We start from the raw sequence: 26,320 nt of genomic DNA on the forward strand, positions 1-26,320 counted from the left end.
TCTTTATTTCAGTTAGTGTGAATAGCCACATATTTCACAAAAATATTCTTTGATTAAAGTATGCTATTCCCAGCCCTATTGGAAATTCTATGGGAAATACTGTATATGCACCAAAATAATAATAATAATAATAATAATAATAATAATAATAATTCAGAAACAGTCTGGCTCCAAGGTTTTATGACAGGGATCATAGATCTATACACTACACTTTGTATTGATTCTACACTTCCGTGGGGCTGTATGAAAGGCTGTTAGCATTTATAAAACTATTTCTACACGAACTGCACTTTGAGTTCTAAGTGCCTGACAATTTAACTTTTAAAAACTGTTTCCTCATTTATTTATTCCACAAGTATTTATTGAGTTCTTTATGCGAAACACCTGGTCATAAATTGGGAGCAGCCAAAATTAATTTTGTCACTTCATTAAGAGTAGTTTAATCATTGGGCTAAATCTGCCTCACTACATGAAATGAGATAGAAATGATAAATTTGGTCATTCTTACCAGACAGGGGTTAGTATAATGAGATGCAAAATCATTAAGGACTAAACTCTATTTCCGTTTTCCATAACCTTGATTAGTATACAAGTATGCATAATGTCTATAGAATAAATTTATTCTATGTCACTCAAATACAAGTGGTATGTTTATCTTCTGAAGCAAGTAAATCTGGTTCATCCTCCCCCAAGCACCAGCTAGGGTAGGCAAACAATTCAGTCTCAGATGTGTTTGGGGAAAGGAGGGAGTTAGGGTGGCTTTACACAGACCGGACACTTGGGGAAGGGCTTCTGGTCCTTCATTTGCATCACAAACATTCCTTGTCCAAGCACATGGGGTCACCTCCTGTTTTCAAAGTACACATGCCCTGTATGTACATCTCAACCTGGGACCTTGGCAGGTGTGCCCATGGCCACAGGGATTAGTCCCCAAGCACCCATTCATGCTGCCTCTGTCCTCCCGTCACTTGAGCACAGCATATGTCAGGGACATAAGCCTCCACAGCCCACAGAACCCACCACCCTCATCCTTCTAGTCTCAGGGAGAGCCCTCTCTCCTCCGGGAAATACATCACCCAAGAGTAGTGAGACATTGTAAGTTGGGAGTCAAGTTTCGGTCACGCTGGACGTGGTGTAGAACATGACAGTCCCCACCCCACCCCACCCCCTGTTTTAATCCAGCCTGATCCACCTGGGTCTGGGCCTTTCCCAGCCAGTGCCCAGCCTCAGAGGTTGACCTCTGCTTTCCAATTTTCAATGTGCTCGAAAACCTATTCCAGAATACTCAAACGTTCAACCACAGCCTTTACTGAATCGTTCCCAGTGGGAAAATAAAGACCTGTGGGGGCACAGTTGTAAAGACCGCCCATTGATTACTGATGTGATACGGATACCGTAATCGTTGCCACATCTATGTGTTCTGTCACAGTCACAATTGAGATGCCTTGTCCCTAGGAAGCACCTTCCATTTCTGTTGGCTCGTGATTTCCATCACAGGCAGAATCACCTTTTCCACCACCTACACCAAACATATTAAGCCGTGTCTCAGGTGACGTGTCCACATGTGGGCAACAGCTTAAGGCTAGGACTCCAGTGACACTGGCCACTAGATGCTTTCTCTCTCCAGGATGAGGACCATATATTTTTTTAGATTCTAGAATCCAGTTTCAGTCTCTCTCATAATACAGATATACTAGGGGCTCCTGGGTGGCTCAGTTGATTAAGCATCTGACTCTTGATTTCAGCTCAAGTCATGACCTCACGGTTCATGAGATCGAGCCCTGAGTCAGGCTCCGTGCTGGGAGGGTGGAGCCTGCTTGGGATTCTCTCTCTTCTCTCTTTGCCCCTCCCCTGCTCATGCAGTCTCTCTCTCTCTCTCTCTCTCAATATAAATCAATAAACTAAAAAAAGAATATAGATATACTAACATGCACACGCACATACACAGTATGCACATAAACACATGTAAATGTCATGCAAATGCACATACATATGGGGCAGTAGCACAGGCACACAGACATGGGTTCCATTTCACCACTGACTAGCTGTGTGCCCATCAAGCAGGGATGTCGCGAAGCATCAGTTTGTTCATCTTTAAAATGGGATAATAATGCAGTGACGTTACACATACACTTGACACAACTCAGTTATATAAGCTTGATGTGACATTGTTTAGACACGTTTTGTTTGAAATAGACTTCTGAATACAAGCCAACTAACTACTTCCTTTAGAGCCCAAAGGAACAGGAAAACTTAGCTGTGTTGGATTTACTGAGAAATGAAATATCCGTACACACAGTCTAAGCGGTTCAATGGCTTTCTAAGACTCTTTTTGAATATAGGAGATATTCATATATAACACTGGGCTCTCTCATGTTACACTCGAATTGCCTCATAACATATTATTGGAAGGATTATATCAGATAATCTACATATAGCATTTAGTTCAATGCTTAACATGTGGTAAGCCCTTAGTAAATGTTATCTATTATTGTGGTTTTTAATAGAACTTTAATAATAGAAATATGTACAGGTTTTACAGTCAAAGAAAGCCTGGTTTTCCATCCATTCTATGCCACTTTGTGGTTCTGTGACCTTAGACAAATGAGTCATGATCCCTAGCTGTAAAAGAGACGACTACTGACCTGAAATGAGGGATCTATATATGAAGTCCCTACCTGAAGCACGTCTATATTACATATTCGTTCGCCTTGTATGTGTGCGGGGTGCAGGTGGGGGTAACACATATGCGCAAATCTGCATATGTCTATCTATATGACTAGTAACAAACTGGATTATCTGCTCACGCAGGCCAGAAGGAAATCTCAGTTGGAAAAAAGCACAACCGGAATGCGCCACTTTTAAATGCTCAGAACAATGTGATTGCCCAAAGAAGAGACGCTATGACTCATCGCATCCTCTCAGCAAGGCTCCAGAAGATTAAAGAGCTCAAAAACGAACTATGCGATATACGTCGGAAATTGGAAGCCACGGTCATAGAAAACCAATTTTTGAAACATCTTCAGCTTAGGCACTTGAAAGCAATAGGGAAATATGAGAATTCACAAAACAATCTACCTCAAATTATGGTAAAACATCAGAATGAAGTCAAAAACTTAAGGCAGCTACTTAGGAAATCCCAGGAAAAGGAAAGAAGCGCATCCAGGAAACTTCGAGAAACCGACAGTGAGCTGCTGAAGACTAAAGACTCCTTGCAGGAGCTGCAGAGGCTTTCTGAAGACAAAAATCTTGCAGAGAGGGAAGAACTCACTCAAAAATTGTCTGTCCTCACAACGAAAACAGAGGCAAACAACAAAAAAATACAGGTCCGTATTTCAGAGGCCTAGAAATTGTAATGTCCCAAGAACGATATGCAGAGTACACGTGCGTCACACTTGCCCCTGTGCAGTGAAGCATTCCCAGCTGCTTTGCTCACAGGCCACACCCGTGATGGCATCCATGGGGGGGGGGGGGGGGGGCAGGGGGGGATGTCCCTTCTGTTGTGGCCAGGCTCGTTTGTGCTCATGTGCTGGAAAGGTGTTGGGTTGGGTTGTGTGAAACCTCTTAGAAGCCAACCTTCTTCTCCTTGAATCTGTTTATTAAAGACCCACTTCCCTAAAAGCCTGCCCCCCGCATCTCTCCAGCCCCTCTCCTTGCACTCCCCCTGGTCAGCTGTCTAGTCACTACCGCAGAGACATTGTTGGTAGGCTGGAAACAGAAGTGTTTCCCGGAGAATGCTCCTGGGAACAGAGGGGGGGGGGGGGGAGGAATTAAAATCATCTAATGAATGGGCTGACTTTCTAGAATAGCACGTGGGTGTCAAAGTCTTGGAGACTGCTCTATGAGGGATGATTTGGGGGAACATCCTGATTATACTGAGAATTTTCTGTGTGTTAGTTCTTGGTCTCTACGGACATAAACATAAATAAAATTAGGTTACTGTGTAATTCCTTATTATTTAAATGATGGTGAGAGGCAAGTATTTTTTACAAACTTGAAATAATAAGAAAATATCAAGTTCATTTCATCCACTTCCTTATTATTTATTTCTTCTTTGGTAAAAGTCCTCTATTTTCAAGGAGAACTTCCTCCCACGAAGTGGATATGTGAACTACAGAAAATGACGAGCAGCCGCATTTTCAGTCACATAAATAATGTAGAAAAGTCCGATGATTTGGCCTCCTATGTTAATAGCGGACCCGTGTTAGCTCACGTCTGTCAAGTAAATGTGGTTGTATCTCACCTACCTATTTTTTATGTATACATGTGAATTAGTTCATGTTTTTTGTAGCTGTAACCAAAACCAAAAAGAATTCAAGAACCCTTTTCTTATCAGAAGCACTTGGTTGTGTGAGAAATTTGGTTGGTTGTAGGGCATTTGCTGGGGGAGAAAATGTTGATGAGCCAAACAAAACATGTCGGTATTTTTCTTTAGTGTTAATACTTTGGGGACTGGGATTTTTACTGATTATTTCATCCTTTCAGCTTACCATATTGCCCACTTTTCTTTAATGGCAGAGTATTAATATTAATATGGGGGGAAATGCACTTAAAGGGAAAAAAGAAAAAAGGAAAGAAAAGGCCTTTTGGTCAAGCCTCTGTCAAAGTCCAGATCAAAGAGTTCTGCAAAAAAACTGCTGAGGAGGTGCCCGCGCACCAGTGAGCCCTGGGCACGGATGGCCTGCAGCTGCCCAACCTCTCCTGGTCTGAGAATTCCTTTATCCCTGGGGAGGGAATCCCTGACAGGGAATTCCTTTATCCCGGGGGAAGGGGCGGGGCTGTGACCCCTGCGGGAGCTTCCGGGACGAGACTCACGGGACGAGACTCACGCATGCGCGGCTGCCCTCCTGCTGGCCCGCCCCCCGGCGGACGAGGCGGGCCAGGGCCCGGTGCGCACCTGCGGCGTTAGCAGGTCTTGGAGTTGGCACAGCCACCCGGGTTGAGTTTTAAAGCATGGCGTTGGTTATATTTATTAATTTTCAGGAAGTGTTCAAAGGTTATGTTTTTAATCAAAATCAGGGGTGTGAAATCATTGGGTTCCAAACATATTTATTCTCTAGAGTTGCAATATGTAGGTTTTTCGGCTTTTGTATTTGTGCGTGTGGTTATGTTCAGCTCTAACATATGTCCCCTGCACCGGCCATGCGCTGAAGTTGTATTAAGCTAAAACTGTGCACTTACTGTACATGCAATTAGTTCCATTACAGTTGAACTTTGTTAACAATACTACATTGGTTACAGAAGAGTTAAAATATATACTATTTTCAGAGCTTGGAAAAACAGTTGAGGCTGAACAATAGAGTCTTTAATCGGCAGTTGGCCACTGAGAACCGGAAGACGTTAGCAGCCCAGGCAGCTACAAAGACTCTGCAAATGGAAATAAAACGCCTTCAACAAAAACTTAAGGTACTTCTTTAAAGCAAAATGTAACAAAATTTGTTCAGTTCTGCTTCCCAAAATATCAGAGCTATTCTTTAAATTATTTAACTTTGGGAATCTTTCTCAAATTAACTTTTTCCCTAGACCATTGTAACAGATAGAGGATCTGAAACTACCAGGGTGGGTTCACAGCCTGGTGAGCGTGTGCTGTCACTAGAAGTTAAAGCTCTACAGTCTTCATTAACAAAACTTCCTGTTTCCACCCCCACTTCATCCCATGAATTAATATTACTGTATTTCGTTACCATCTTAATGGAAGCCAAACTAAGTTTTCAAATTTGGAAATTACATCATTAAAATATTTAGAGTCATTTTAATGGCCCACAAATTCACTTTAAGGCGTGCTTGAATTGGGGCGCCTTGGCTGGTTCAGTTGGTTAAGTGCCCAACTCTTGATTTTGGCTCAGGTCACGATCTAATAGTTGTGAGATCAAGCCCAGTGTCAGGCTCCATGTTTAGCAGGCTCCATGCTAAGCACGGACCTGCTTGGGATTCTCTCTCTCTTACCCTCTCTCTCTGCCCCTCCCCTGCTCACACTATCTCAAAATAAAAAGAAACATTAAAATAATAAATAAAATCTACTTGGAAATGCTTGCAAAACTGTCTTTTAAAGTGTGCTTTAGGGGCACGTGGGTGGCTCAGTCGGTTAAGTGGCCGACTTCAGCTCAGGTCGTGATCTCACCATTTGTGAGTTCAAGTCTGTGTCAGGCTCTGTGCTGACAGCTCGGAGCCTGCAGCCTGCTTCGGATTCTGTGTCTCCCTCTCTGTCTGCCCCTCCCTTGCTCACCCTCTGTCTCTCTCTCTCTCTCAAAAATAAATAAACATTTTATTTAAAGTGTTTTTAACATTTATTTATTATTGAGAGAGAGAGACAGAGCATGAGCATGGGAGGGGCAGAGAGAGAGGGAGACACAGAATCCAAAGCAGGCTCCAGGCTCTGAGCTATCAGCATAGAGCCCAACACGGGGCTCGAACTCAGGAACTGCAAGATCATGACCTGAGCCAGATGCTTAACTGACTGAGCCACCCAGGTGCTCCTTTATTCCTCCTGTTTTTAAATTCCTCCTGTTTCCTCTGTCTTCCTGTTTTCACTTATCCATATATCCTAGAGATTACCATATTATAATGTAAAGAGTCCCCATTCCTTTCTACAGATGCACAGAAATGTATAGAGGTATATTTACTTTTTTTTTTTTTTTTGTAAATAAATTTGGATCTTACTGCATATAGAATTTTGCATCTTCTTTTTCATTAAGTATTTCATTAAGTATTAAAATAGCATTTCCCCTTTCAAAATTGTGTTTTAATGATTGCATAGTATTTATATGCATATCATTGCATATGAAAGCACAAACTTTATTTTAAAATTCTTTGATAGTGTCTCCATCTATGTGGGTGTGTTTGCCTTGACCAGTGGTTCTTGAAGACTCTTCTGTTAGATTTCTAAGCTAGTTGCTATGGCCACACCCATTTTCTGGCATACTTTTCTCTCTGAAGTTACCTGAGACTCTAGGGAAGAAAGAAACCGAACTCTCTTCCTGCTTTGCAAAGGGAAAATTTACATCCAACTTTCTCTCCACCTCCCCACCCCCCCAGCTTTCTCTCCTAATATCCTTTCCCTGCCTCTGAGTGCTCTCCAGGCTCCTGGGAAATCTGAATTCTCTACTTGTCATAAAAAAGTTAAAGATTCTTGTCTTAAAGAATCAAACTTAAGATTTGCTAGTTGAGGCTTGAAAGAGCTGTATTTCTTAAGTGTTTATCTAGTTTTTTTCCAACTTGTTGGCCATTTTAGAAATCTTGAAGGCAGAAAGATAGCAAAAGTCTGAAAAAAATAAATATTTTTAATTCTTATCTTTAAAGCACATTTAAAAATTTTTTATAGCATTTATTTATTGGGGCACCTGTGTGGCTCAGTCGGTTAAGCGGCTGACTTTGGCTCAGGTCACGATCTCGCGGTTTGTGGATTCGAGCCCTATGTCTGGGCTCTCTCTGCCCCTCTCTCTGCCCCTCCCCTGCTCGTGCTCTGTCTCTCTCAAAATTAAAGAAACATTTAAAAAATTTAAAAAACATATGACTTCACTCATATGAGGACTTTAAGAGACAAAACAGATGAACGTAAGGGAAGGGAAACAAAAATAATATAAAAACACGGAGGGGGACAAAACAAAATATGGAGAACAAACAGGGTTGCTGGAGGGGTTGTGGGAGGGGGGATGGGCTAAATGGGTAAGGGGCATTAAGGAATCTACTGAAATCATTGCTTCACTATATACTAATTTGGATGTAAATTTTTAAAAGTAAAAAATAAAGTTAAATTAAAAAACAGAAGGAATACAAATATATCCACATTTTTATTTATGTTTTTAAAAGAAAAGGAATAGTGGGGTAACAACGGAAGTAGGGAGATAACAGATCAGAAGGGGTGATTGTAGAACCTAGATTTCCTTGAATATCTTTTTTTTTTTTTTAACATTTATTTTTGAGTGAGAGAGAGAGCAAAGGAAGGGCAGAGAGAGAGGGAGACAGAGGACCCAACGTGGGCTCTGCCCTTTCAGCACAGAGCCCGATGCAGGGCTTGAACTCACAAACCGTGAAATCATGAACTGAGCCAAAGTCAGATGCTTAACTGACTGAGCCACCCAGGTGCCTCTCCTTGAATATCTTTTTGGTAGATTTGATTTTAGAACCATATCAAATTGTGGAATCACCAAATGGCTTGCATAATTATGAAGCAGAATGAAATGCAAAAGGAAAAATGGAAAAGCATTCCCTAAAAATCAAAAATCAAATGAAAACAACCCACTGTAAATTCCAGTGGCAGCAAAATTGTCAGAGACACCATTCCAAGAGACTTAAAACTTGTTAATTTCACCGCATGTGCCTAGTGAAATACATTCTTGATTATAGTGTGGGCATGGTTATTTTGAAGCTGTTGTGTTTATCCTATGGGATGAAACACACGATGAATTATGTTGGTGTCATTGAGAACTAGGATTTGGGGATGGAAGAAAGAAAATACAGAAGTAAAATGAGGTCAATAAAAATCCTGTAGTCCTGGGGGACCACCTGGGGGGCTCAGTTGGTTAAGCATCTGACTCCTGATTTCGGCTTGGGTCACGATTTCACGGTTTGTGGATTTAAGCCCAATGTTGGGCTCTGCACTGACAATGCGAAGCCTGCTTGGGATTTCTGTCTCCCTCTCTCCCTGCCCCTCCACTGCTCAATCTCTCTCCCAAAATAAATAAATAAACATTTTTAAAAAATCCTAGTCTTGTTTGTGAACTGAAGTGAAAGTATGCATTTATGATATAATTTATCTTTAAAAATAAATAGGGGTGCCTGGGTAGCTCAGTTGATGAAGCGTCCAACTTCGGCTCAGGTCATGATCTCATGGTTTGTAGGTTCGAGCCCCACGTCGGGCTCTGTGATGACAGCTCAGAGCCTGGAGCCTGCTTTGTTGGGATTCTGTGTCTCCCTCCCTCTGCCCCTCCCCCACTCATGCTCTGTCTCTGTCTCTGTCTCTGACTCAAAAATATTTTTTTTTTTTTAATTTAAAAATAAATACAATGGGGCGCCTGGCTGGCTCAGTTTTTGGTAGAGCGTGTGACTCTTGATTTCAGGGTTGTAAGTTTGAGTCCCATGGTGGGTGTAGAGATTACTCAAAAATAAAATCTAAAAAAGAAAGAAGGCCCTCCCAGAACTAAATCTGCCAGCCTGCCAGCACCTTGATCTTGGCCTTCCCAGCCTCCAGAACTAAAAATAAATACATATATTCTAATATGACCAGCCCATTAACATTGAATAGCCCTAGTGCCCAGATTATGGTCTTCAAATTCCATACCACACTAAAAAGAACCAAGGCACCTTAAAAAAAAAAAAAAAAAATCTCAGGTCTGGAACATGAAATATACTGCATGAGCCTGGGACATACTGTCCTACAAAAGCAAGGAAACTACAGAGAACTAATAGTGTAATATCAGGAGCCATCTAAGATTGGTTCTTATTGGCCAAAGATGGGGTAATCTGAGGATCAGTGAAGTAACTCCGTGGATTGAATCTCATCAAATATATAGACATCCAAATGTCCATAATGATACTTTAAAAAACAAAACAAAACACCTCAGTGATTAGTCACCTTTAGAGAATACTAAGATACCAGCACACTATTTCGAAGACTGGTAAATAAAGGCAAAGAAACAATTCTTTCTACCTTTCCTATTCTCAGAGCGACCAAATAGTTTGTGAGGAGGGAAGAGCCTCCTTATAAGAGCATTCCAATTACCGAAAAAGGAAGGAGAGGATTAGAGTACCACTGTTCTGGAAGTCCCAGTGAGTTAGGGGATCCAAGTTGTCGGTGGCTCGTAGCATGACAAGAGAAGCCATCAGACACTATGTACTTGCTAACTGACATACACACCACCACCTACAGTGGGTTCTTGCCCAAAAAATCATACCCAGGTGTGATCCAATATCTGTTTTCAAGATTATTTTTCTTAAGTCATCTCTACACCCAGCACGGGGCTGGAACTCACAACCCCAAGATCAAGAGTTGCACACTCTACCAACTGAGCCGGCCAGGCACCCGGTGGTCAAACATTTAGATCGAAAAGAAATATAGGGGCAGCGGAACACGGTAATACCTCAGGCATGCAGTCAGCAACATCAGGCCATCTGAAACTCTACAGCACAAACAACCCAGTTTCTACAGCAAACAAATAGCGAATCAAAGCAAAAGAGATGAGGGAGGAATTTATAGAGTAAAAGAGATTATGAGAAACCCTCAACAACTAAAAAAACCCAAACAACCCAGTTCAAAAATGGGCAAAGGACTTAAGCATTTCTCCAAAGAAGAACTACAAATGGCCAATAAGCATGTGAAAAGATGCTCAACTGAAATGCTGGGAAAATGCAAATCAAAACTGTGAGGAAATACCACCTCACAGTCATTAGGATGGCTACTATAAAATAATAATAACAAGAAAGAAAAAGAAAGAAAGAAAGGAAGAAAGAAAGAAAAAGAAAGAGAAAAGAAGAAGAAGAAAAGGAAGGAAGAAAAGTATTGAGAAGAATGTGTTAAAATTGGAACCCTTGGGCACCATTGGTGGGAATGTAAAATGGTACAGCCACTATAGAAAACAGTATGGAGGTTCCTCAAAAAATGAAAAATGTGTATGATCCCACAATTCCACTAGGTCTATACCCAAGAGAATGGAAAGCAGGGTCTTGAAGAGATATTCGTCCCCCCACGGTCACAGCAGCATTATTTACAATCGCTAAAATGTGGAAGGTACCCGAGTGACCGTCAACAGGGGAGTGGATAAATATAATGTGTGTGTATATACACACACACACACATGAAGTATTATTCAGCTTAAAAAGGAAGGAAATTCTGACACCTGCTACAACATGGATGAACCTCCAGAACATTATGCTAAATGAAATAAGCCAGTCACAAAAAGACGAATCCTGTATTATTCTAGTTTACAGTCAAAATCATAACGACAGAGTGTAGTGGTGGTTGCCAGGAGCTGGGAGAAGGAAAATGGGAGTCAGTGTTTCATGGGGATAGTGTTTCAGTTTAAATAAAAGTTCCAGGGAGATAAAAAAAAAATTAAAAACAATAAAAGTTCCGGGGAGATCACTGGAGGTGATCAGTGGGTATGGTTGCATGACAGTGTACTTAATGCCATTGACCTGGGCACTTAAAACGATTAAAATGGTGAATTTTATGTTCTGTGCATTTTACCACAATAAAAAAAAAAAAAAATAGAAAACCCACTGGATTGTACAATTTGAAAGGGAAAATTATATGGTACCTGAATAATATCAAGAAAACTGTATACAAACAAGGTTTTTTAAAGACTAAGAGACCTATTAATCTCAATGTTTTGAACCTTGTTTGGATTCTGATTCAAGCAAACTTAAAAAAAAAATTATAGGACAGGGGCCCCTGGGTGGCTCAGTCGGTTGAGCGTCCGACTTCAGCTCAGGTCATGATCTCCTGGTTTGTGAATTTGAGACCTGCATGGAGCTTCCTGCTGTCAGCACGGAGCCCTCTCCACTCTGTTCCCCTCTCTCTTTGCCCCTCCCCCACTCACACTCTCTCTCTCTCTCTCTCTCTCTCTCTCTCTCAGAAATAAATAAACACTTTATGGGGCGCCTAAGTGGCTCAGTCAGTTGGGCATCTGACTTCGGCTCAGGTCATGATCTCAAGAGTGCGTGAGTTTGAGCCCGTCGTCAGGCTCTGTGCCTAACAGCTCAGAGCCTGGAGCCTGCTTCGGATTCCATCTCTCTCTTAGCCTCCCCTGCTCGTGCTCTGTCTCTCTCTCTCAAAAATAAATAAACATTTAAAAAATAATAAATAAATAGATGAAATATTTAAAAATTATTAGTTGGAAAAATGTGAAACAAACTGGATGTTTATATTAAGGGATTATTATTATTTTTTTTTTTTTGGTAGGTGAAATGTTCATACTGTGGTTAGGTTTTAAAAGGGATGCCATTGTCTCCTATAAATACATAGTGAAATACTTACAGATTAAATTTATGTTGTCTAGGATTTGCCTCAAAATAATTCATAGCTGGGGAACGGGATCAGAGGGCAGTGTGTAGAGAGAGACAGACAGGGTAGGAGTTGTTCATTAGTGAAGCTGGCTCACTGGTTCATGGAGATTCACTGTACTATTTTCTCTACGTTTGTGTATGTTTGACATTTTTAATAATAAAATCCTTTCAAAGGGAAAAATAAGAAAAGTTACATATTTTATGCCCTAAAGAGTTGAACCAGGTCAAGAAGACGAGCTAAATACACATTTTTCATCTCTTCCTGCCACAACCCCATGGAAATGACACACAACATATTTTAAAGCAATAACCCATAACTCCAGAAAGGATACCATGATCGTACCAGAACTTCCAAAGAATTTCTGGAAGATAAAAAGATCAAAAACAATGTTTCGGATTGATCGAGAAACCAGACACCAATAATCACAACCTAAATAACAGTGCAAAACAATTGCTGGTGACTTAACAGGAACAGGGAGAGAAACCCCAAGCTCAGAATCAATACAAGTGGACAGCAGGAGCGGAGCCTTGGGGCAGCTGTCTTCACATTTGGTTGAAACCGTGGTCCTCAAAGGTGGCCACACGTTGATCATCTGGGGAGCTTTGAACACTCCACTGCCCCAGCCACACCCATATCCATGAAATCAGAATCTCCCGGTGTGGGTGCCTTACACCACATTCACCAGCAGACAGACAGGGACTCTGGTTTGGCCTGAGAAGGACCTTGTTCGCTCTGGCCTCAATCGTTGGTGATGACAGACTCTCTGTAACTTCCCTCCCGTCAGAACCCCACAGAAGTGATCGGTGAAGGACAGAAAGTGGACCCACAGAAGCAAAGAGCTGGGGAAAGTCACCAGCCAACAGTAGAGATTTGGGGACATTTGTTGAAGACAGAAAACAGGTGGAAGCATCTCTATGGGTGTCACAGAGCAGAAGAAGCCACAGCATGAGGTGCTTGGAGAAGCATTTGCCCCGGGGAACACAGGAGCAAGAGACACTTGAGCACAGGGGACTGGGTCATCAATCTCACCTGACTGCCCTCTCAACAGGACTCACAGCATCAGAGTCCAGCATTTTCCATCAGGCAGAAAGGCTGTGAATGAAAGACTTGAGAAGAAATGGGGCTGGGACACCTGGGGTAAATGCCAGTATCCCAGGTAATGCCCTTCCAAGGGGAAATTCTGGAATATGGGAGGCACTTAGTCAAAATGACTCCCCTCAGAGTGAAACCTGGCAGTTGGCAAGTCCCACTGATTTACCCAGAGCCAGCCTTTCCGTTCAGGAAAGAAGCCTAACTACAGAAATGAATATCCACACAAAACAGTACGTTAATAAAATAATCCAGGCTCCAGCATCGTGAAGAAAGAACAAGAATGACAAGCAGACCAGCCCACCCTGTAGGCTTAGTTTAATATGCAGAAGAGACGATACTGTGTGCCCATAAAATAAGAATGTTACGAAAATGGGAAAAAAATCAGAAAACAGTAAGTGAAAATTTAAAAAGATAATTCCATCATACAAAATTCAGTAAAAGAGCTGGCAGATAAGGAAAATCTAGGGATATTGAGGAAATCTCCCCAAAACAGAGCCAGAAGACAGATGAAAAACACATGAAGGAAAAGAAGATGCCGAGGGAGTGTGCTATACAAAAGAATTTAAAACAATCTACTGGATCATTTCCCATAATGCAAATCATTCAACCCATGGCCTATCACCTATAATTTCTTCCTCATTCAGGATATACTCCTACCCCCTTACAGTCCTGTTTCAGCAGGAAAAATAAGATAGACTTTTATACTTCATGGTCATCCCGGGTACTGACCCAAGGAATAAAGGGATGGAACCTTTAAGGATGTGTTAGTAACCTGACTGTTCCAATCACTATGGCTGCATAAGATATTACTCCACAACCTAGTGGCTTAAGAAATGACAATACTGGGGCGCCTGTGTGGCTCAGTCGGTTAAGCTTCTGACTTGGGCTCAGGTCACGATCTCACTGTCCGTGAGTTCGAGCCCCGCATCGGGCTCTGTGCTGACTGCTCAGAACCTGGATCCTGTTTCAGATTCTGTGTCTCCCTCTCTCTCTGACCCTCCCCTGTTCATGCTCTGTCTCTCCCTGTCTCAAAAATAAATAAAACGTTAAAAAAAAAAAAAAAAAAAAAAGAAATGACAATACTAGGGCGCCTGGGTGGCTTAGTTGGTGAAGCGTCCGACTTTGGCTCAGGTCATGATCTTGCGGTTTGAGTTCGAGCCCTGTGTTGGGCTCTGTGCTGACAGCTCAGAGTCTGGATTCTGTGTCTCCCTCTCTCTCTGCCCCTTCCCTGTTCATGCTCTGTTAAACGTTAAAAAATTAAAAAAAAAAAAATGACAATACTGGGGGGCACCTGGGTGGCTCAGTCAGTTAAGCATCTAACTCTTAATCTCAGCTCAGGTGTTGATCTTGGGGTGCTGGCTTCAAGCCCCACACTGGGTTCTGTGCTAGGCATGAAGCCTACTTCAAAAAAAGAAGAAGAAAAAAAAGAAATGACAATATTAATTTTGCTCACGAATCCACAATCTGGCAGGGGTTAGCCCATCTCCGCCACTCTTGACATCAGCTAAGGTGGTTCAAAGGCTGGGGCTGGAGTGCTCTAAAGTCTCGCACGTATGTCTGCAGTTGGTGTCAACCAACAGCTGAGACGGCAACTGGGGTGTTGGCCAGAACCGCCCACATGTGGCCTCCCCATGTGGTGTGGGCTTCCTCACAACATGGCAGCCAGGTTCCAAGGAGCAGAGTGGGGAGATACAGACAGAAAGAGAACCAGTCACACAGCATCTCTTCCACCCCATTCCCTTTGTCAAGGCGGCACCATGGGAGGAGCAATAGATTCTACCTCTTCATGGGGAGTCACAAGTTTCCGGAAGAGCATATGGGACCGGAAATACTGCTGAAGCAATTCTGAGAAAATGCAATCTGCCACATTAACATAAATCACTAGCACCTGAGCTCGGGAAGGCATGGTCCCAAAGATCAAAGTTTCTGTTTTGGTACTCTGAAACTCATTTTCGAAGTCATCCAACACCAATTCTAGACACTGCTCTCTTTCCAGAAAATGGGCCAAAGTAAAGGGATAAATATCAGTCCTCCACGGCTCCCAAATGAGCTACTGCAACTCTACCCTACATCCAGGCTACAAGCTCACCCCTGCCAAACTGGCACTGTCTATGTAGACATTGTTGTCTTTTGGAAGCCATCTGCCCTGCTCTTTTAACATGGTTCCCCACCATGACCCAACCTCCGCCGAACTCTGACCTGATAACCTTGGAGCTGGTGAGTCCTCTTTCCTATGAATATTCCACAAACATGCCATGAGCATTCCTACATGTGGATTTTTCTTATTGGTTTTTTTTTTTTTTTTTAATGTTTATTTATTGCACACCAGCAGAAGGGCAGACAGAGAGAATTCCAAGCAAGTTCCACACTGTCAGCGCAGAGCCCTGTTGGGGCTCGAACTCATGAACCGCGAGATCATGACCTGTACCAAAATCAAGAGTCGGACGCTTAACCGACTGAGCCACCCAGGCGCCCCAGTACTTTTTCTCTTGATTAACTGACTGACCTCAACTACAAGTATCCTGGATTGTGTTCTGAACCTGTTGTCTTTGATCTTGGACCCAGGTCTGTGGACAGCATCCAGACTTGAACCTTTGTTCCAGGCCTGAGGGAGGACTGTCCTTCCCTTTTGCCCCCAGCCAGCCCTGCACCTGTCACCCGTCAGCCAGCATTTCTTATCTGCCTTCTTCCTGCTCTCTGCTGCTGACGCACATGCTAGACCCTCCAAGGAACCGGCCTGAATCAAAATAAGTAACTGGATTTTCCAGACGATCAACACTTGCCCCTCTAAACATCAAAATCTTTCTTGTCTTAACCAGTCGGGGGTAAAAAAAAACTTTCTAAGATGTTCTACACTATATTCTTCTTAAACATAATATCCAGGAGTGCCTGGGTGGCTCAGTCGGTTGAGTGTCCGACTTCGGCTCAGGTCATGATCTCACAGTTCGTGAGTTCAAGCCCCGTGTCGGGCTCTGTGCTGACAGCTCAGAGCCTGGAGCCTGTTTCAGATTCTGTGTCTCCCTCTCTCTCTGACCCTCCCCATTTATGCTCTGTCTCTCTCTCTCTCTGCCAAAAATAAATAAACATTTTAAAAAATTAAAAAAAACATAATATCCAGATAAACTTGGCCACCTTCAGGTAATAAACTGTCACCATTACCGTTCTTTCTTGCTAAGTGAGGTGTTATTACAAGAAAAGAAAGAAAAAGAGAAATATACTGATATTTTTGCTCCTAGAAACTGAAATTCTAGAAAAGGCTAATATTCTCATATTGTATCCATTTATGTACCTCTGATAATAAATTAATTTTTAAATTTTTTTAATGTTTATTTTTGAGAGGGAGAGAGAGACAGAGTGCGAGCAGGGGAGGAGCAGAGAGAGAGGGAGACACAGAATCGGAAGAAGGCTCCAGGCTCTGAGCTGTCAGCACAGAGCCCGACGCGGGGCTCGAACCCACGAACCGCGAGATCATGACCTGAGCCGAAGTCAGACACTTAACCGACTGAGCCACCCAGGTGCCCCGACAGTAAATTAATTTTATGATTAAAATAAGTACAGGGGCGCCTGGGTGGCTCAGTCGCTTAAGGGTTGGACTTCGGCTCAGGTCATAATCTCATGGGTCCGTGAGATTGAGCCCCAAGTCAGGCTCCGCACATCAGTGCAGAGATTCTCTTGGGATTCTCTCTCTCCCTCTCTCTCTCTGTCTCTCTCTCTGCCCCTCCCTCACTTATGCACTCGTGCTCCATCAAAATAAATAAACATTAAAAATGAAATCAGTACAAAACCTGCCCATTCCAACTCAGATGTGCACAAATATGTAACATTTTTAGTTTCCATAACTGAACCATACTTCCTTATGAGCCCCGTTCCCACAAGTTGGAGGTGGGCACAGGGATGGACACGGAGACTAGGCAGAAGCTTGTCTCAGTCCGTTCTAATCAAAACTGGCCCCATTTTAGGTTGTCTCTGAGACTTGCAGCGTCTCTCGGTGGAGACAGCATCTAGCGTTAAGAGGGGGTGCACACCCGTTACCCTGTTGGTAAAAGGAGAAAGAGTCCCCTGACCCTCTGGAACCTCTTGCCCTAGTCTGAGGAGTGACTGGTCCTAACTAGTGGGGTGCCCGGGACCTGTGTGGCATGTACTGAACGTGGCCGGTGACGCTCATGGCCTCTGCTCCGTAGGTCAGATCTCGGCCATCTTCGCTTGTTGTCTGTCGATGCCAATGCCTTGAGGTGCCATCGGATCCTTGGCTCGACGGTCGGTCCCAGAGCCCGTGCTGTGGGATCACCTGGGTCAGTAACGTTGAAGACTCGGAAGCAGGCTCCCTGGCTCTCGCTCTTCCCTCTGCTCCCGTCCCCTCTCTGGGTCTCACTCCTTGTGGAAGTGAGTGAAGTGCTCTCTTTGGCCCTTTGCCTGGATGGCGTGTCTGCCCTTTCAACTTACCACTGGCAATGCATTACTACTCTGGCTCCACGCTGAAGGGGGGCTTGACCGCGGGCTTTGAATGTCCCAGGCCACACCAAGGCCTCCTGCGCTGAGACTTTTCCAAACCTCAGACTTGTTTCTTCACCTTCCTAATATCCCTGAGGGGCACAGGGAGCCCAGAACCCCATCTGATTTCTCTTTCTCTCTCCCTTCCTCCTAACTCTACCCTCCTTCTCTGGGCCCGTTCCTCTGACCCTTTCTGTCTAACCATACAGAAGACAGCCTTAACTCATATATACCCACTCCGTTTTTGTGTTTTTAAAGGGATGGGGGAGAGGGGCAGAGGGAGAGAGTCCTAAGCAGGCCCCAAACTCAGGGCAGAGCCCAACACGGGGCTCGATCTCACGACCCTGGGATCATGACCTGAGCTGAAATCAAGAGTCAGATGCTTAATTGGCTGAAGCACCCAGGCACCAGTGCCCGCTCCTTTTGACTGTGGTTTTGACTAAAACTCAGTGGTCTTGAGTCTAACAGGCTGGCCTCTTGGTGCATGTGTAAGAGGAGTGTTTGGTGCTTAATGAAATCTTTTTTTTTTCCCCTCAACAAGCCAGGATTTCAAAACTTTTGTCAAGACTTTAAAAAAAAAGTTTTTAATGTTTATTAATTTTTGAGAGAAACAGAGCATGAGCAGGGGAGGGGCAGAAAGAGAGGGGAGACACGGAATCTGAAACAGGCTCCAGGCTCCGAGCTGTCAGCACAGAGCCCGACGCGGGGCTCAAACTCACGAGCCGTGAGATCACGACCTGAGCCGAAGTCGGGCACTTAACTGACGGAGCCACACAGCGCCCCTGTTTTGCCAAGACTTTAAAAAGTCAATCCTGACATTTAAAGCTGGACATTTAAAGCTGATGCCTTTGTTCTAGGCTTTACCCACCCTGCACTCGTACTGTCGAAACACAGGCCTGTCTCGTCGAACCTCGTGCCACGTGGGAATGTTCTACCACACCGTGCAGTCATGTGGCCACCCTGAGCACTGGAAATATGGGCAGTGCCACGGGGGACTGAACGGTGCATTTCATTTTAATTAGTTTAGACCACAGCGTGGCTAGTGGCTGTCCTGGACCACGAGAAAAGCCAGCAAACTTCACGGCGCAGACCCGGGGGGACAGAACCTGCAGTGAGGGCAGCTGGCTTGCAAACCCCTCAGCAGTACTGTCCCCGTCACAATGGTTTGCTGCTCTGTTACAAGGTACTTTTTGGTGTCAGGGATGATCTAGAAGGATATGGCCTATTTCTGTTCCTGCCAGCATCTACAGAGTTTATTCAAAGAATGCTGAGCTTGCTCAACGTGTTTTATAGAAGAAATCCAGGCTGCTAAAAGCAAGTATTTATAGAGAGATTGGTATTGTGGTTCTCTTTAGGAGAAGGACCGAGAGCTTGAAATCAGGAACATCTATGCGAATCGGATACTTAAACATTTACATGACAAAGATTATCCGACAGGTACGCTTTATTTTTGCTCAAAATCTACTTGTAAGTATGTAGTCCTATGTTCCTACTTTATATCACGGAAATAATGGGTATTTTAAAAACATCAGTTTATTAGGCATTGAAACATTTTGTGATTCCAGAAGAACAATGAGCTGCGATATGGGGGAACAGGTAGGAGGGACTGCACGTGCTCCCTGGTCCTCCCAGCCTCTGCTCAGTCCCGCGTGCCCTTTCTGCAGGCGGAGTGAGAGGGCCACCTTCCGGCTTGGAGGAGAGTGTCTGGCAAGCAGCGAACTTTCCAAGCGCATCTCTTAGCGTGTGGCTTGGTTTTTTTTAATATATATAGATAATATATATTTTATATAATTATAGTATATATAATTATGAATATATTTATATATAATATATATTATATTATATTATATATAATTATAATCATAATTATATATATTGCAATATAATATATATTATATATTACATATATATTATATTATATATATTTTAAATATATGTTTATATGTATTTATATAATTAATTTATAATTTATTTTATTAATATATTTATTTTATATATTTTATATTTGTACATTTGTATATATTTATATATATTAAATATATATATATTTATATATATTATATATATATTTTAGAGAGACAGACCAAGCAGGGGAGGGGCAGAGAGAGAGTGAGGGAGGGAGGGAGAGGGGGGGAGAGAGAGAAAGAGAGAATCCCAAGCAGGCTCCGCACTGCCAGCACAGGGCCCGTGGGGCTCGATCCCACGAAACCTGAGATCATGACCTGAGCTGAAACCGAGTCGGACATTCAACTGACTGAGCCTCCCAGATGCCCCAAAATGCACCCATTTTAAGTATGCAATTCAGCAGGTTTTGACCAGTCAGTGCAGAACCTCTCCCTGCTCAGGAGGCCACCCACGCGCCCCCTGCCATCACGAGTCCCTGTCCTTGTCCCTGGGACAACCATTGATTTATTTCCCTTGTCACAGCAGCTTCGTTTACCTGTTCTCAAGTTTCCCGTAGGTGGGATCACACAGCACGTGCTATTCAGTCGGCTTCTCGTGTCCAGCCTAATGCTTCGGAGACTCGCCCATGCTGCTGCTGCCATCATCCGTGTGTCCCTCTTCATTGCTGAGTAGTACTTTTCCTTCAAGATGGGGTGTACTTATTCCCCCCACCCCCCCACCGCTATCCCCCAGATCTGCCAGCATCAGGCTTGGCTCAGAAGAGGTAGAATAGAAACACCCTGTTTTGGTAGAAAAAGTCACTACGTGCTCACTTTTAAAGGCAGTAATTTCAGGGGCACCGGGGTGGCTCCGCTGGTTAAGCACCTGACTTTTGATCTCAGCTCAGGTCGCCATCTCAAGGTCATGAGTTCAAGCCCTGCACTGCGCTCCATCCTGGGTGTGCAGCCTGCTTTAAATAAATACATAAATAAAGGCAACAACCTTGACATTTTCTCGCCTTCCTTTGTTTGCTTCTGCTGTGTAATCCAGAACAACAGCCAGCAGAGATGATCGTACCAGCCATGGGGCCATTTACATGGGATAACACTTTTTGAGGAAAGTGAGGTATAGATTTAGCGGTGGACGATCTAACCACTGGTTACCAAGAGCCCTGACGCAGGACGTCCCTGTGACTTACTCCCTCACGACTGTGTGTCTGTGGCGGGGACAGCGTGTCCTCCCAGAGCAACGTGGACCTAGCCTAAAGCCTCCTCGCTCTGGAGCCTAACACTTTGATTCGTGCAACCTTGGTGGCCCCAAAACAAGACAAAACAGGCAAAATGATAGGGAAGAAAGGAAACTGGCAAATGTTAAACATATATTGGAAGAAAAAATTTTAATACCTGGTATACTTTGTTTTACACAACGAATGTGTTATTTTCTCTGTAAAGTCAATATTGCACCCACACGTAAAATATGTTCCTTACATATAATGTACCTGTTCTGCAGTTTCTTCAACAAAATCCGTACAAGCAGACAGAAGTTTTTTGTTTACAAGCATGAAACACCAGGAAACCCAAAAATCAGAAGATGTCCCATCTTTGACAACTAAGGTACAACAAATTTGAATTCTTGCAGTGTCTAAACATATCTTTACAAAAATAGACTATGAACAGTCTCTTACTCTACACAGAAAGTATTTGTATTCAGTGAATAAAATACAATTTAAAACTATCTGTACCCAAAAAAATGTTTGTGTTTTTTGTTTTTTGTTTTTTTTGTTTTTTTTTTTGCTGCTTTCCTAAATTATAGGGTAAAAAGACAACTGGAAACATTGGTCATAAAGAAAAATCCACCGGAATGACCTGTGCGGTTCCTCCCTGTATCAGCAAACTACCAAACCAAGAGGAGTCCAAGAAAAAATACGAAGGTAATTTTAACTGCTTTTAAAAGTGTCCTTTACTCTTACCTGATCTTTTTAAGGTGTGAATTAGTGTGTGTGTGGTGTGTGTGTGTGTGTGTGTGTGTGTGTGTGTGTGTGAAAGTACACATAAAACACATACATACAGGGGTGCCTGGGTGGCTCAGTCAGTTGAGCATCTGACTTCATTCAGCTCAGGTCATGATCTCGCAGTTTGTGAGTTCGAGGCCCACATCGGGCTCGCTGCTGTCAGCCTGTCAGTGCAAAGCCTGCTTAGGATCCTCTGTCCCCCTCTCTCTGCCCCTCCCCTGCGTGCACCTTCCCAAAAATTAGGGGGGAAAAATCATACAACATAAAGAATTATTATGAAATGAACACCTGTGTGGCCATTCTCCTGCTTAAGAACTAGGTCATTTGGGGGCACCTGGGCGTCTCTGTCGGTCGAGCATCCAACTCCTGATTTCAGCTACGGTCATGATCCTGGGGTCGTGGGATGGAGCCCCACGTCGGGGTCCGTGCTGAGCATGGAGCCTGTTGAGATTCTTTCTCTCTCTCCCCTTCTGCCGCCCTCCCCTACTCGCTCTCTCCAAAATAAAAAAAATTTTTTTTTAATTTAAAAAGAGCTAGGACGTTAGTGTTGCCCAGAACACGCGTGGGCCCTTCCTAAAGCACTTCCCCGCCCCCCGCCCACCAGAAAACAACCAACATCTTCAGTTTGCTGCCGGTCACTCCCTTGCTGTTCCTCCCCATGTCCTGTCCTCGTACACATCTTTAAACAGTATGTCCCATTCTGACAAACTGAGTAGCAAACCCAAACCCAGCTGCGTAGAGGGCGACACTCCCGCTAACGAAGACTTGACGTGAAGACTCCAGGAGAAGATGCACAGACTGGCTTCAGCCTCCCAGGATGCTCCTCCGGGAGCACCGAGGAGGCCACGCAGCTCCCTGGGAGGCTGGGGAGCACCGGAGCCGTGGCATCTACACTCCGCGACAGGGCCAGTCCGAATTCCCTGTGCTAAGATCAGCACACTCACCTCCAGCTCCTGGGGGGAGGTCCCAGCAGAATGCTCCTGGGGGGTGGAATGAGAGTCCCCAGCCAACCCAGGCTGCCACTCACGATGGAGAGGGCAGCACCTTCATCGGGCCACGGGCAGGACGGGCCGAGGACATCGGGGGCCCGGGAGCTTTGCAGAGCAGGGACCCCGGTGACACCAGCCCTTGATGCTTCAGCCTCTCTGCATCCGGGCTGGTCGCCCTCTGCCTCTGGCGCGCAGCTATCGTGCTGGGACCTCCCTTCCCCTGCAGGCTCCTGTCACCCCCTCCTCTGCTAGGTCTTATTCCTAAACCACATCCTCCTCCTCCTTGGCCAGTGCCATCATCTCTGGGAGCCACATCTTGGGAATGGGTGCATGTGGGGGAAATGTGTTTACCTTCACCTGGAGACGTGATTCTGCCCTCGTACCTGATTAATAACTGGCTAGAAAGAAACTTCTAGGCTGGAGATGATTTCCCTCCTGAATTTTAAAGGCACTGCCCCACTGCGTGCATGCCACATTATTGCTGCAGGGGAATGCGGAGTCCCTCACGGCCGGGTGAGCACAATCGCCGTGAGAGAACTGTCCCCCAGGGCCCCGGGTCACCTGCTCCCCCTCGGCAGAGTGGGGGGCTTCAGGAGAGGCTCTGGAGGGGCCACACCTTTGGTGTGGGGCCAGACTGGCTTTAGAATGTTTCTTTTTTTTTTTTTTTAATGTTTATTTATTTTTGAGAGAGAGACAGCATGATTGGGAGAGGGGCAGAGAGAGGGAGACACAGAATCCAAAACAGGTTCCAGGCCGAGGCGTCAGCACAGAGCCTGACGCAAGGCTCGAGTTCATGAACTGTGAGATCATGACCTGAGCTGAAGTTGGACGCTTGACTGACTGAGCCACCCAGGCGCCCCTAGAACACGTTTCAATAACACAAAGGCTTGGCACGACTCACCTGTAAAGCCACCGTGTCTGGTGCAGTGGGCAGAAGCCAACAACTCCATTTTCACTTCCTCCTGGGGTCACTGGTCTAAGTTTTCCGCTTGTCCTTTAGTCTGTTTGTAATTCGTATTCTCCTAGAAACTTCATCCGTTCATTTGACAAATGTCCATTGAGCATATACTGTGCCCTGGGTACTGCCCTGGGCACTGGGGGTACAGCGATGAAGACAAACCGCCCTGCCCGCACATGTGTCCGCTCCAGCGCAGACAGACAGACACTGTGTAAAACAAGTAAGGTGTGCAGTAGGTTGAGGGCGTGAAGTGAGGGTGGGAAGACAAGTGGAACAGAAGAGGATAGGGAAGGGCAGCTGCGGTGGGGCGGGGGGAAGGGGCCAGCCACGCGGACCCCCGAGAAGAGCATTCCAGGCCAAGACCCCATGGCCCGGAGGACAGATGTCACGGGGTGGGGGCGGGGGGAGCCGAGGAGAGGGGAAGGGAGGCCAGATGTGGTACAGCTTTGTAGCATGCTGGGCACACGGGCCTTCTCTCCGGGGCGGGGAGACGGGGAGCCATGCCAGGATTCGAGTCAAGGAGGGACCAGACCCGCCTCCGTGGGCTGCCGTGCAGCCGGGAGGAGCCTCCCACCCCAGCCAGGAGGGAAGGTGACAGACCAGGGCTGGGAACAGCAGAGGCGCAAAATGAGCAGTCTCCCCCAACTCGTCCACATCTGCATCAAGTACCACAGGGCACAGCTAACAGTCATTTAGAATTAACTAGAGTCTGCTGGCTTCTTCCCTCACCACGAATTCTTGAAACAACTTCTCTTGCTAGAATTCCTAGTTCCCTGGATCAAAATGAGTAATTTTATTTCTCAGTGTGTTCATGCGAGAAAATCCTCCAACTCTGTGCACGCGTGCCACTGTCCCATTGTCCGTCCCAAATGGGCGGCCCGTCCTCGGGAGGCAGAGGGCAGGGCCTCCCGAGTGCCCGGGGAAGGACCGGGGAAGTTCGCCTTCAAGTGGCTTTTTCATTAACAACACACTGTGAACGTCCTTCCCCGTCAGCTCACGTGTACGCAGCCCATTCTCTGTAACCACCGCCCGGAACCCCCTCGACGGCACGTGCTATGGTTTCTGTAACCGTGACCCCTCGACAGACACCTGGGACGCTTCGCCATGACCAAACCGTGCCGCAGTACACATCCTGGGTGTGTGTTTATCGCGTTCGGTCCTAGAAGCCAAGTTGTTGACCATGTCGCCATCCAGAAAACGCTGTACCATTGACACACCCACCAATGGGGACCCGGAAGTTCCAATTTCCCTGTATTCTCACCGAACCTGGAAATCACTTGCCCACTTGGATGGGTGAAAAATGCTCTCGTTGTTTTAACTGGTACCACACCCAGCTGGTAATGATGAACATCCGCTGATAATTTCTTAGCAAATGTTACTTCTTCTTTCATAATTTGGGTTCATAAATCTATTTACCCGGTATGTCCTAGGAAAGCCGAGCATTTCAGACTCGTTATCAGCACCTTCCCCTGTGTTCTAATGTTGGATGCGTTTGGTTTCTCACCTCTCGTTGTCCCTTTCATGTGCCTGTCGGGAGATGTCAGTAAGTGTGCTACATGTGCCACCTTGAAATAGAAACCCACTGGATTTAAAGATCACCAAACAGGAGCGCCCGGGTGGCTCAGTCGGTCTGATCTCACAGTTTGTGGGTTCGAGCCCAGCATCGGGCTCTGGACTGATGGCTCAGAGCCTGGAGCCTGCTTCGGATTCTGTGTCTCCCTCTTTCTCTCTCTGCTCCTCCCCCGCTCATGCTGTCTCTCTCTCTTGCTCTCTCTCAAATATAAACAAACATTAAAAAATTTTTTACAAAAAGAAAAAAAAAGGTTAACAGTGCCTACCGCTTGCTGGAAGAACCCGGGGTGAGGTTTTTGCCCTCTTCTTTATACCTTATACTTTCCTGGCTGGCTTAAACTGTTCTCCAGGAGGATATATTATCTTTATAACCAGGAACATAACAGCTTTGGGGCCGCTGTTTAGTAAAAACTGGCAATGACCCCCAGAGACTGAAGATGCAAATGGCCAGACCACACACAAAAGTAGAAGCTGACCCACAGGCTGCAGCAGGCCGGCCCCGGAAACCCTTTCCCGCCGGGCAGGTACAATCCGCAGCCCAGGACGCCAGCCGGCTGGACGGTCACACGGCACCTCTAGGAACGACCCAGGCAGCCAAGCGAGGACTTCCCTAACAGCTGGCCCAGAATGGCCAGGATTCGATGGATAACGTGCCGCCTCCCTGGTTTTTGGTTCTTCTGTCCCCTTAGCGGCAACCAGACAAAGGCGAATCCGTACCCCCTGATTAATCGATCGGTGAGGAGGCCCCACTGCCAGCTGCCCACGGCTCTTCCAGGCCTATCGCCCCCATCAGGGCCTGCCTGCAGCCCTTCCTTTTCTCCGGCCGAAGCTTCCCTACTCCCCTGCCTGCCTTTGGGTCTCTGCCAAAGTGCAGGTGACGTGGCTGACTACCTCGCGGTGGCAAATTCATTTAGTCCCACAACTTGAACGGTTCTGTTAAGCCAAAGGGGACCATGAGGACAACCTATGAGGAAAAGGTTATGGCACTGGGGGGTCTACTGGCAGTGGGGTGAGGGAAAGAGACAAGCATGTCTCTGGCTTCTGGCTTGGGGTTCTGACCGCGAGCTGATGCCATCCGTGGAGTCAGTAAAGGGAAGGGACACACGGGAGAGATAGGTGTTGGGGTCTTCGGGAGACAGGAAGCACACGTGGTGGGATGGACAGAGGAGGGTTAGAAGATTCTGGAGGCGCGGGACAGGCCAGGGGAGACCAGCCGCGGATGGGGAGGCACCCCGGGGCCGGGAACAGCCGGAGCCATCACCCTGAGCCTCAAGGTGCAAAGGGAGAAAATTCGACAGAACCACTAAACGAGAGTATGG

General features: G+C 45.4%; 2 protein-coding genes across 6 annotated transcripts in view; one reads left to right on the forward strand and one right to left on the reverse strand.

The window, feature by feature from the left end:
* The window catches only part of LCA5L (lebercilin LCA5 like), a 48,205-nt gene that overhangs the window by 20,264 nt on the left and 1,621 nt on the right, over positions 1-26,320 (forward strand). For 4 of the 5 annotated variants that reach the window (XM_042954961.1, XM_042954960.1, XM_042954962.1 and 1 more), the window contains 5 exons: positions 2,812-3,326; positions 5,269-5,406; positions 18,943-19,024; positions 20,981-21,084; positions 21,284-21,401. In XM_042954961.1, the coding sequence (XP_042810895.1) occupies positions 2,812-3,326; positions 5,269-5,406; positions 18,943-19,024; positions 20,981-21,084; positions 21,284-21,401 (957 nt within the window). Of the gene's footprint in view, positions 1-2,811; positions 3,327-5,268; positions 5,407-17,277; positions 17,527-18,942; positions 19,025-20,980; positions 21,085-21,283; positions 21,402-26,320 lie in introns of those variants that run through there. The other variant, XM_042954964.1, reaches the window with a different exon arrangement.
* LOC122229647 (guided entry of tail-anchored proteins factor 1) overlaps positions 1-26,320 on the reverse strand; it is a 62,112-nt gene that overhangs the window by 13,647 nt on the left and 22,145 nt on the right. The gene's annotated exons all lie outside the window — the stretch shown is intronic.

The sequence above is a fragment of the Panthera leo genome, chromosome C2 (assembly GCF_018350215.1).
Source record: "Panthera leo isolate Ple1 chromosome C2, P.leo_Ple1_pat1.1, whole genome shotgun sequence".
NCBI classification, from domain to species: Eukaryota; Metazoa; Chordata; class Mammalia; order Carnivora; family Felidae; genus Panthera; species Panthera leo.